The sequence below is a fragment of the Camelina sativa genome, chromosome 12, assembly GCF_030686135.1.
Source record: "Camelina sativa cultivar CO46 ecotype springtype chromosome 12, ASM3068613v1".
Taxonomy (NCBI): domain Eukaryota; kingdom Viridiplantae; phylum Streptophyta; class Magnoliopsida; order Brassicales; family Brassicaceae; genus Camelina; species Camelina sativa.
In genome coordinates this window covers 34,575,108-34,587,519 of record NC_141891.1, presented here as the reverse complement: position 1 = coordinate 34,587,519, position 12,412 = coordinate 34,575,108, and the positions used below count along the sequence as shown (strand labels likewise).

The following is a 12,412-nucleotide window of genomic DNA, read 5'->3' as shown; positions in this document are numbered from 1 at the left end:
ATGGTCTGGACTATGATGAAACCTATAGCCATGTGGTCAAGTCCAACACTATCTGCTTGGTGCTCCAACTTGGCGTCAATCATGCATGGCCGATACGGCAACTCGATGTGAATAATGCTTTCTTACATGGGACTCTAATAATGTCTCTCAACCTCTGGGTTTTTCAATAAAGATCGTCCTAATCATGTTTGCCGGTTAAACAAGGTCATGTATTACCTCAAGCAAGCTCCTTGTGCTTGGTATCACGAATTGAAGACTTACTTACTTCGGATGGGCTTCCGGAACTCTCTCGCTGATACTTTGGTCTTTGCCTATCTTCATGGTAACGACATTGTTTATACTCTTGTTTATGTCAATGACATCATCATGACAGGAAGCTCCAACACTCTTATCACCGGCTTCATTGATGAACTCTCCTCTTGGTTCTCGCTCAAGGAACCAACTGAACTTTGCTACTTCTTTGGTGTTGAGGCTACTAGAACGCCACAAGGGTTACATCTAATGCAAGAACAGTATATTCTAGATCTTCTCATGAAGACTAACATGCTCGACTCAAAACCAGTCTCCACACCAATGGCACTCAAACCAAAGTTATCTCTCTGTTCCGCTACTCTTTTTGTTGATCCCAGCAAGGGTGTTAGGCAGTCTTCAATATATGTCTTTTATTCGCCCTGATATTGCGTATCTTGTTAACAAATTGTCTCAATTCATGCATCATCCCTACTAATATGCATTGGCAGGCTGCAAAGCGGATTCTCCGTTACCTTGCTGGAACTGTCTTTCATGGCACTTACCTTCGACCTAATGCTCCTCTCGCTCTTCATGCCTACTCCGATGCGGACTGGACTGGTGACACTAACGATATGGTGTCCACTAACGCCTATCTTATTTAATTATCTTGGTTTTGCTCCTGTTGCTTGGTCTTCTAAGGCCTTCTCCCTCACTCCTCCACCAAAGCTGAATATAGAGCGGTGGCAAATATGACAGCTGAACTTCGTTGGCTCACATCTTTGCTGACTGAACTTAGCGTCCAACTTCCCGCTTCTCCGGTCGTCTATTGTGACAATGTGGGCACTACTTACCTATGTGCTAACCCCGTATTCCATTTCCGAATGAAACACATCGCCTTGGACTACCATTTCATTCATAAGCAGGTTTAGTCGGGTGCATTACGTTATCTCCACCAAAGATCAGCTAGCAGATGCGCTCACTAAACCTTCACTGAGCTATTTGACAAGATGTAATCTCTCTATCTAATAATACTCATTCAGCCTCCTATCTTATAGTTGCAACTTCAAAATAAGGTATGTATGTGGTCTCTAATAGTTCTAACGATTCTGAAATCCTATTTTTTAAATCGCGCGCGACAGAAAAACATAAGAGATAAAGAAGAGTAGAAAAGAAATCAAGGCTTTTTTTTTTGTTTCATTCGCAATCTCTGCGACTAATTGCCAAATGCCAAACATGGCCATGTCGATCGGGGGCATTAAGATTTATGTGCCGCCAAGAAGATACTAATTAGTATGAAACATTATCAGAGACAGAACAAAAGCACTTCGAAGATTTTTCATGATTACTTTAAACACGTCGAACTCTATATAATTTAATGAAAAATGTTTTTTATAGTCTAGTAACAATTTATATTTTAAGCTTTTTACTTATTTCATTGGACATCTATTTTACATTTATTTATTTAAATAGGTTTGGTGTCTTGGTTTCTGATAAGTTGGGTTTGAAGCTCGTTTGTGAACCTCATACATACATGAGTTTGGGAGGGACTTACCAGTTGCACCCTAGTTGTACCAGTTGTACCGCGCATAGTGGAATTCGAACCCTGAGACAGAACAAAAGCACTTCGAAGATTTTTCATGATTACTTTAAACACGTCGAACTCTATATAATTTAATGAAAAATGTTTTTTATAGTCTAGTAACAATTAATATTTTAAGCTTTTTACTTATTTCATTGGACATCTATTTTACATTTATTTATTTAAATAGGTTTGGTGTCTTGGTTTCTGATAAGTTGGGTTTGAAGCTCGTTTGTGAACCTCATACATGAGTTTGGGAGGGACTTACCAGTTGCACCCTAGTTGTACCAGTTGTACCGCGCATAGTGGGATTCGAACCCTGGACGCGCGTGCGTGCGCATGGAGCTCACAACCACTAAACTACTGTGTTTTTCGTTGAACAATTACTTATTTAATTATATTTAACCTAAAACAATCTTCATTAAGGGTAATATTATCCTTTTACCATTGAGGGAGTTTTGAGAATTTGTTTTGATAGAAAGGGTGTTATGAGATTTTAGCTCGTAAAAAAACGCCTACTCTTTTAAAGAGATAAAAAAGTTGACATGAAGCCTGGGCCACGCTCAGGCCCACTAGAACTCTCATGGTGTTTAATTTTCTAGGGTTTTTGTCCATTCCAATCTGCTGTGTTCTGTGTTTTCTCTTGTCAGTTCGTTTGCTAGGGCTTAAAAGGAACCTTATTGAATTTGTGGTGTTGTTCTCTTTTTCAGTACCAGTATCTTGATATGGACGTAATCAGTGCATTGCATGATGACTTGCTGGTTAAGATATTATTGTTTCTTCCGACTAAAAAAGCTGTGTCCACTAGCATTTTATCTAAGCGTTGGGAGTTTCTTTGGATGTGGTTGCCTAAACTCCACTACAAAACTAAGAGGGGGTTAAATAATTACAGTAACCGAGGCCTTCCTAGTTTTATTGACAAGAAGCTGCCATTACATAGAGCTCCGGTCATAGAGAGCTTGTGTCTCAACTTATTTGGTAAGGATATTAAACCTAAATATATCAGAAAGTGGGTTGAGATTGTAGTTTCTCGCCATGTACGTGAGCTGGAAATTTCTTATAACTTGGCGAATGGAAACATTTTCCCGAGTAGCTTGTTTAGCTGCAAATCACTTGTGATCTTGAAACTCAAAGAGATGGTTCTCATGGATGTTCCCTCTACGGTTTGTCTCCCCTCTCTCAGAACTTTGCAACTTGAAGATGTGAAACTTGCAGATGAAAAATCTCTTCAAGAGCTTCTATCTATGTGTCATGTTCTCGAAGACCTGTCAGTGTTATTATATGAGGGTAACGATATCAAAGAGTTCACTATTATCGTCCCGTCTTTACAAAGTTTATGGATCTTTATAGCTAAGAATTTGCATGTAGATGGGTATGTGGTAGATACTCCTTCTTTGAACTATCTGAAACTTGAGGATTGGAATTATTTTCAACACCACTGTTTGATTAAGAATATGCCTAAGCTGAGGGAAGCATTTGTCAGTGTTTTTGAATTCCCTGATCTAAAGTGTCTTATTAGATCAATCAGATTTGTCAAGCGTCTTAGAATATGTTCACAGGTAATTAGTTCCGATTTATCAACTACAAGTTGTTAATCTCATTAATTTATAGAATACTCTGTTAATAATTTTGATTATGTGGGCAGGATGTGTATGGTGATGGTTTTGTTTTCAACCAGCTCGAGCATCTGAACTTATGTGTGTGCAAAGAGGATTCGTTGAATCTCCTTGGCCAGTTGCTTAAGGATTCTCCTAACTTACGAGTATTAAACATGTTTCTTGATGAAGTAAGCTTCTTCAATAAACTACTACTCTTTTGGTTGTCTGATACGGTTTTAATCCAATTCTTCTGCTTGTTGTTAGGAACATGAGGATGATCAGGAGCATGATTGTATGGTTTGCTGGAATCAACCGAGTCCTGTTCCTAAATGCTTGTTGTCCAGTCTACAAATTTTCAACTGGTCGGGATACTTAGGAACACCACAAGAGAGAGACATTGTGGTTTATATCTTAAAAAACGCTTGTCACTTAAAGGTGGTAACAATCTCGTCTCCACCAAGTTTGTTTCTAACACTTGACATGTTAAAGGAGTTGGCATTTTCTCCCCGAGCTTCAACCACATGTCAACTTGTTTTGAACTGAGGGTTTGAATCAATAGACTATTAAATTTATGTGTATGTATATATTTTTAAAGATACATTAAATCATGCAAAAGAATATACAAGGGACATGTTTTAAGGGGAAAGAAAAAGTGGCATAAAACCATTAAAACTACTAAGGTACAAATCTGGACTGGTCACGACTTCCCCAGCTACTATGTGACTGTGACCGATCAAAGAAGTCAGAACTATAATCTTGACTACCAAAAGCCATTCTCTGAAACATCCTTATCTGAGCAGATTGTTGTCTCGAGTCAAACACTTGGCTTTGTCCTGGTCTCATTCCGTTCGTTATGTCCGTTGCTTCTTCAAGTGTATCCAAAGCTCTTACCACTTGGCTCATCTTTGGTCTTTTTGCAGCTGAGTGGCGGACACATGCAGCCGCAGCTTCTACCATTCTGAACATCTCTCCTGGGATGAAGTTGTTCCCCAGCCTCGGATCGACTAGTTCGTCAAATTCTTCCTTTTCGATTGCTTGACTAAGCAAGGGCCTTGCCTGGAAAGAGTTTTTCAACCAGAGGGGGTTAAAGGACACTTATCAAATCATGGAAATTCAAGAAATATCAGGTCACCACTCTGCAATTTATATTCTACTTAGAGCTTACCCATTCAACAAGGCTCTCGTCACCAAGTGGCTGAGACGTATCTACAGGTTTGCGGCCAGTTATAAGCTCCAACAGTATTACCCCATACGAGTACACATCCGCTTTTTCAGACAGCTTTCCACTTGTTGCATATTCAGGAGCCATGTACCTAAGAAAATTTGACAGTAAATATCGGTTAGTTCTTCTGTGAGTAGTTGATTTCCACACAAAGAACATTCTAATAAACAGTGCATAAACACACACCCAAAGGTTCCCATTACACGTGTTGAGACGTGTGTGTTTATATCCAGTTCTTGTGCTATTTTAGCAAGACCAAAATCCGCAACCTGTGAAAAAACTTTCTTAAGAGTTGAGCGAGGTGAAACAAAGACTGTTTAATGACTAGAATAAAGCTAATATGATGTTACCAAGGCTTCAAAGCTGTTATCTAAAAGTATGTTGGATGATTTAATGTCACGGTGAATAATACGGGGATGACCTGCCAAAGAGAGAAACAGAACATAAGAACTAATCAAAATTAAGATCATTACCAAAATAAAAAAACAGCAGTAAAACTTACAGTCTTCATGTAAGTATGCGATTCCACGAGCTGCACCAGCAGCGACCCTTACCCTAGTTTCCCAAGTCATAACTGGTCTTCCTGGAGCTGTGAAGCCACAAGCATTGAAGTTTATGTAGTTATAAAAAGATAAGTTTATGGTTTAAGAAGATGAGGCATGTACCATGGAGATGATAATGGAGAGTGTTGTTAGGTACATAATCATATACAAGCAACCTATGTTGCTCCGAGATGCAATAACCAACTAGTGTAACCAAATGGCGGTGATGAACCCGAGATATGATTTCAACTTCTGCTTTGAACTCTCTCTCTCCTTGACTTCCACCAATCTTCAACTGTTTAACCGCCACCTCCCTACCATCTGCAAGAACGCCTTTGTATACACAGCCAAAGCCTCCTTCACCGAGAAGATTCTTCTCCGAGAACCCACTTGTGACTTGAGATAATTCATCATATGAAAACCATGATCTTTGGTTGCTAACCATCCCTGAATCAGACGATGCATACATGTAATCGTTACCAGAATGGCTTCTCATCTTGGGAGGAGCTGAAGAATGCGAGTTGAATAGCACTACATCTGTCAACACGAGTTTTCCAGTTATTAAACAACTCGATAATGGGTTAATCAAATAAGAAAGAGAAATCATGGATGTCTTGATTAATGCATTTGATGATTAGCACAGAGACAATTTGATCAGGGTCATTCTCTTCCTTATGTACTTACATACATATATGGCTTTCTATCCTAGAGTGAATATTTAAACCACAACACTGTACCAGCAAGACACAGAGACACACATCAGAAGCTAACTACAATAGAAACGTGTGATCAAATGCAGATCGATCAAGACATTAATCAAAGTCAGCCACCAATCCTCAGCGAAACACTCAGTACACATTGTGCAGAAAAGACACAGAAACACAGTGTCAGAACTTCTAAATAAGTGTACAATCAAATCCAAATTAATCAAGACTATAAGGAAAAATAGCATTCCAAGACTCAGTGAGTGTCCCATGCTCATTAAGCTTCGGAAACCGTACTACTCACAACACTCAATACACACTTCTCTCAACACTTTTCAAGCTGTGAAGGAACGAATGAACTAAAGTTTCTAACCGTATTCTAAATGCAAAAAGATCTTAGATACACAATGCCGTTACAGAACCTGAGGTGTGTACTTTATGTGTTATATTTACCTGAGCCTTGAGGAGATGAATAAGCGGAAGGAGGCATAGTATATCCAACAAAGGTGCCAGGGTCCTTTCGCTTTCGTTTACGAGTGAACCACACACCCAACACAAAAAGACTAAGGAAAACCAATCCCACAATCACTCCAATAGCTGCAATACCCCCAGTACCAACTCCACCCCTAGGCGAAGAATCAGACTGCACAGTGTTGTTTCCATTGTTTGATGCTGGTCCAGTTGGTTTAGCAATTGGTTTCTCTCTGGGAACAACAGGTAATGGAGTTGGAGGAGGAGCTAAAGTAGAAGGATCAGTCGGATTTGAAGTGGGAGGTGAAGTAGAGGTAGTTGGAGGAGGAGGAGGAGATGTGGTTGTAGATGGAGTTGACGGAGAAGGTTTAGGCGGTGAAGGTGTTTCTCCCGGTGGTGAAGGAGAAGGTTTAGGTGGAGGAGTTGTTGTTGTTGTTGGTGCTGGAGGTGTGGGAGAATCATCAGGAGGTGGAGGAGGTGAGACAGTTTGCGGAGGAGCTGGTGGTGTTGTCGTTGGAGTTGATGGAGGAGGTGAAGCAACAACCACAGGAGGTGGAGGGGAAGAAGCAACGGTTGGAGGAGGCGAAGTGACGATAGGAGGTGACGGTGGTGGAGAAGAAGACGGCGGAGGTGATGAAACAACCGGTGGTGGTGGCGATGATGATACTACCGGTGGAGGTGATTGCGGCGGAGAAGGAGGTGGTGTAACTGTAACTGGAGGTGGAGCAGATGGAGTGGTGGGTTGAGACGGTAACGGAGGAGGTGCGGTGGTTGAAGAATTAGACGGCGGTGGCGATAAAATCGGTAAAGGAGGAATCAAACTCATTTCGAATAACGAATCTAAATCAGTAAACTTTTCTTACCTTTCTCGTTAACGATCCATTTCAGAGAAAACTCCAAAAAAAATTGAAGCTTTATGAACAAACAAACCAACCCTAATTCCACAAATCAGATTCAATTCCCTAATTCTGCAACCTCAAGTCAAACCTACTTAAAGAAAACCAAACCTAATTTCTCAATTCCAAAACCCAGAAGTAAAAACTCGAACTTTAAGCCAAGATGAAGCTACACGCGCAATTCAGAGCAGAACAAAGTGTAGAAAGTTCCAAACTTTACAACTTTTTTTTTCACGCGGAAGATTCGAAATTGGGAAGCAGGTTAAGCAAAAGCAGGTTAAAGTGGGAAAAGAGAGAAAGAGAAGAGAAGGGAATGTGGTGAAAGGGAAGAGAGAGAGAGAGTGAGTCTTGTCTGGACAAACGTGGAGGCAACTCTGTCTCTTTTGGTCAGGGAGATATTTGACAGAGCGATTTACGCCTATGAGAGAGTCAGACATGTGCGGAAGAAAGAGATTTTTGAGTGTTCCTTTGATCTCATGATAGCATTTTTTCGTCTTTTTCTACATTGACTTGAAGCTCTTTTTTTTTTTTTTTGGCAAATTTCAAATTAAATCAAATTATTCACAGATAACCACACAAAAATGCCACGTGCTTTATTATGTGTGTACGTTTTAGAATTTTGTGTCTTTTAAAGAAAACTTTATTTAAAAAATAAAAACAAAAGGAATTTACTATTTTCAAGAGGAATAAATTTAAAATTAGAAAGAAGAAAAAAAGAAGGTATGGGTAGAAAAGGGATAATGAAAAGTGTTTATGGTAAATTAGTAAAGTAATAAAAAGAGTGTTTTATGGTGTACATGTGCATTGTAATCATCATGGTGATGTTTGAAAACTTTGTGCGCATGTTTGTTCCCTAAATTTGCTCTTTTAATTATTGGCTATTAATATTTTACTTTGCCATTTTTGGATTAATTAACCGAAGTAGTGAGAGAATACAACTCTGATTTTTAAAGAATATTCAAATGTTTTTAAGCATATATATATACTAGGTAGTAACCCGTGCTACAGCACGGGACAAATATTTCAAATAAATTTTAAATTCGTAAAATGACTAATAATTATATTTACTTTAGAATGGGAATGCACGTCCCGTCCCGTCCCATCTCCACATGTAACCCATCTTCTCTCGTCTCGTCTCATCCCATCTCGTCTCGTCTCATCTCATATCGTCTCGTCTCGTCCCATATCCATCCAATTTTTACGTTCGTTCTCTTTTAAATAATTATCCATTAGACAATGTTTATTAAAAGAGATTGAGTAAAAATTAGATGGGATACCAAATTTCTCGTTGAATATTTTTTTTGTTAGTTAGTTGAAACTATCCAAATAATTATAGTTTTAAAAAAGTATATAATTGTTTTCAAAAATACCAAATTTTCAAAGTGCTCGTTCCAAAGTGGTTAATTAACTGTCGCATAATAAATTCTTATTCAAATTAGTGAAAGCTTGACACTTGAATTTTTCTACCAGTATTTTTTTGATTTTGTACTTTTATCTAAAATTTCTTTCCCTTTTTTTAAAAAAATTGTTCAATATATTGATTTTCACTATTTGAATTACCTGTTTCAGTTTACATATACTATTTCTTGTCTTAATACCATAAATATACAGAAAATTTTCTCCAAATTTAATTATTATTTCTTTAAGTATATGTAGTAAATTAAATTAAATTAATTTAATTATTGGTTTTTGGCTAGGTAGTAACCCGTGCTACAGCACGGGACATAATATTCAAGTGTTGACTAAGAATTATATTAATCCAGGTTTTGTAGCAAAGTTGTGTTGTTTTCATGTGATTATTTTTAAAATAAACCTAAACGTATTTACTTTGGAATAGGAAATACGTCCTTTCATGTCCCATCTCCTCACATCCCAACCCATCCCCTCTCGTCTCATCTGATCCCGTCTCGTCTAGTCCCGTCTCGTCCCGTATCAATCATAATTTTTCGTCTTATGTTCGTTCTTTTTTAAATTATTACTCGCTACACAATGTTTACTAAAAGAGATTGGGTCAAAAATAAAAATGGGATACCAGAGTTTTTCTTTGAATATTTTTTTATTTAGTTAGTTGAAATTATCAAAAAAATTATAATTTTCAAAAACTATATATCTGTTTTCAAAAATACCAAAATTTTAAAATTGCCTGTTCCAAAATAATTAGTTACATGTCGCATCCATATCAAAATTAGTGAAAACTTAACATTTGAATTTATATACTTATATTTTTTAATTTCCTATTTTTATCTAAAATTTATGACACTTTTTTAAAAAAAATTGTTCAATATATTGGTTCTCATTATGTGAATTACCCGTTTCAGTTTACATATTATTTCTCGTCTTAATACCATAAATAGAATGGACCTTTTCTCAAAATTTAGTTATTATTTTTTAAAGTATATGCACTTAATTAGTAAATTAAATTACTTAAAAACACACTGGTAAAACATATATTCAGACAAATAATAAACCCTTTTAGGTTGTAAAATTTTAATTGTATAATATTAGAATTTTCCAAAAAAAATACTTGGCCACTCTTTTACGGTGTTTTGTCAATATTTTAGTGTATACGTAGAATATCGCTACTCATACCAAAAATAAACATGATCATCATCTTCATCACGTGGAAAATATTAATTTTTTACAATCCATCCATAATAATCAAGCAAAGCCCGCTTTTGTTGAAAATGTTAAAGTAATTTTTTAATGGGGTGTTAAATCTCGTCCATTCCAGTCTCATCTCATCCCGTCTCGATCCATCCCGTTAGAAATTTTATGTCCAATAAATTTTTTCTTTTAAATAATTACATAGTAGGTAACATAAATTATAAAGTTTGATGTTTGTTTTTAAATGGTTGAACAGTATAATTTTAATCTTAATAAAAATTCTTTAATAAATTTGGTTTTATACTTTAATTGACATATCTTATTATCATTTTAACATTGATATATTAAAATAAAAGATTTATATAGTTATTTGTTTAAATAATTGTAAGTTCAGTTTTAACGTATAAAAGTGATAAAATAATTAACCCGTTCTACAACAGTTTTCTATTAATGTTTTTAAAAATAATAATATCATAGAGATAAAACTTATTGTTGTCATATCTACAACTGAATTTTTCTTATTTTTTATTTCATATAATTACGTGATATTTAATGATATACATGTATAATTTTTAAACTAATCAAAATATTTCTCATAGTTTACTTAGGAGTGTTAAATCCAAATATCATATTTCAATTTAATTTTAGTTGGATTATTGCATGTATATAACCTAGACGTATCTATTTTAAAATTGGAAACATGTCTTGTCTTGTCCAGTATCTTCTCGTCTTGTCCCATCCCGTCCCATCCCTTGTTATCTTAATTTTTTGTATCCGGTAATATAATATGGTAATATACGGGTAAGAATTTTTGGTTGTAAATATATTTTAGAAAAATTTTGTTTTAATAAATTTATTAATTTTAAGTTGTAAACTTATTGATCATGGATTTGCTGGATTATATTTATAGATATATTTATTTGGTATAATATTTATAATACAAAATTTTTGGTGTCACTCTTTTTGACATCTGAAAAATTGATGATCTGAAAATGAATTGTTAGAGAATCATACTTTTGTTTATTGACTCACTTGGTTGTTAATTTGTTATGCGAATATATATATTTATTTGCTTACGATAGATACATGAACTAAAATTTAATAAGTTAATTTGTTACTACAGAAAAATATTATTAATACCCAAGAGATAATAGGGGACAAATATTATTAGTGTTTATAGAAGAAGATAAATTTATTGATAAATTTGCTTAATACATAGTTGACTAAATTTGATATATGATTGGAATGACCAAATTTTTGGCAGAAGTAACATCAAAGGCATCCGTCGCAATTACTATCGGGTGAACATTTGGTGTGACAAAGGTTGAAATAGTTATTTTCGCTCACGACTCACCTTAAATTTTTGGCTCCTCGACTCACAGATCCCTGCTTCCACAGTGACAGCATACCTTAAAAATCATATAAACCATAATAATTTAATTTTTTTATATATTATTATAATTAGCAAAAACTTTGTCGACGTTGTTGACGTTTTTTGTTGTTGTGGTCTTCATCTTTATCACCTCTCGGTATATTAGGCTTTTTCATGAATTTTGTCTGCTTATGTTCAAGAGAAATACAAAGAAAAAATAAGAAAGATATAACCTAAACAAAAAAAACTACCAACATAGTTTTAAATAGGAAATGAAACTTAACTACGTTTATGCTTTTTGTTGTCACCTCGTTTGCAATATTTGTTAAAATGTTGGGTTGCTTAGTTAGTTTGTACTTGCCAAATAAAATACTAAAACCACATGCATTCATATAAGATCATTAGAGTTATGTTTCTGTCTAACTATGAAAACATTTGTATATATGTTTCGATAATTGAAACCGAACCTTTCTAACTCATGGTGTTGGATATTATAATATGGTTGGACCTCGACAGCAACCATTTACCATTTACCAAGTTACCTGCAGATACACAATAACATATTATTAAAGATAATCCGGACAAGGTAAAATCATGATTATGTGCTAATGGTTGAATGTCATAACATACAATAAAAAAAAAACTGATCTTACTCACCATTTTTTCACATTCGCATATAAGATCAACATCTGTAAATTGCTAATATGATATACGTGGAGTAGGAAGTAAATTGCGAATGTGAGCCGGTGATGGAAGAGTCAGGAATAGGAGAGTATATATAAATTTTTAAATAAAGAGTAGGTTTTCTAATTTTTTTCAATAATTTGCACACGCATTTAATCCAGTTTATCAAATTTGGAACTACTACCAAGTTAAGCGGGATTATGAAAATATATTTTGATAGGTAATTAATGAATTGATTGGATGCAAAGCTATACTACAACAGATTTCCCGAAATTTTAGAGGCATATGGAATCGAATATATATACCATTATAATTTGAGTAAATAGTCAACGTATATATATTGTTAGTTAAAGAATATCTTACGTATATGGAATGAAATCACTCATACGAATCAATCATGAAAATACGATACGAATTTAATTTGAATAACAAATAAAAGAAAAATGTTATTTACTTTAAAACGTTAAAATATAGAAATTAAAAATGGGAAAGTAGGGAAATATTAGTAA

General features: G+C 35.2%; 2 protein-coding genes across 2 annotated transcripts; one reads left to right on the top strand and one right to left on the bottom strand.

Moving 5' to 3' along the window:
• The first annotated feature begins 2,535 nt into the window (after positions 1–2,535).
• Positions 2,536–4,362, top strand: LOC147933060 (FBD-associated F-box protein At5g38590-like). The gene is made up of 3 exons (XM_087479032.1): positions 2,536–3,369; positions 3,456–3,596; positions 3,673–4,362. Exons 1-3 carry the CDS (start codon positions 2,536–2,538, stop codon positions 3,949–3,951), a joined length of 1,254 nt encoding a protein of 417 aa, XP_087335158.1. The 3' UTR covers positions 3,952–4,362.
• Positions 3,955–7,843, bottom strand: LOC104732987 (proline-rich receptor-like protein kinase PERK8). The gene is made up of 7 exons (XM_087479031.1): positions 6,330–7,843; positions 5,296–5,709; positions 5,133–5,219; positions 4,981–5,051; positions 4,817–4,899; positions 4,574–4,721; positions 3,955–4,464 (listed from the first exon to the last, which is right to left on the bottom strand). Exons 1-7 carry the CDS (start codon positions 7,171–7,173, stop codon positions 4,084–4,086), a joined length of 2,028 nt encoding a protein of 675 aa, XP_087335157.1. The 5' UTR covers positions 7,174–7,843; the 3' UTR covers positions 3,955–4,083.
• Positions 7,844–12,412: the final 4,569 nt, after the last annotated feature.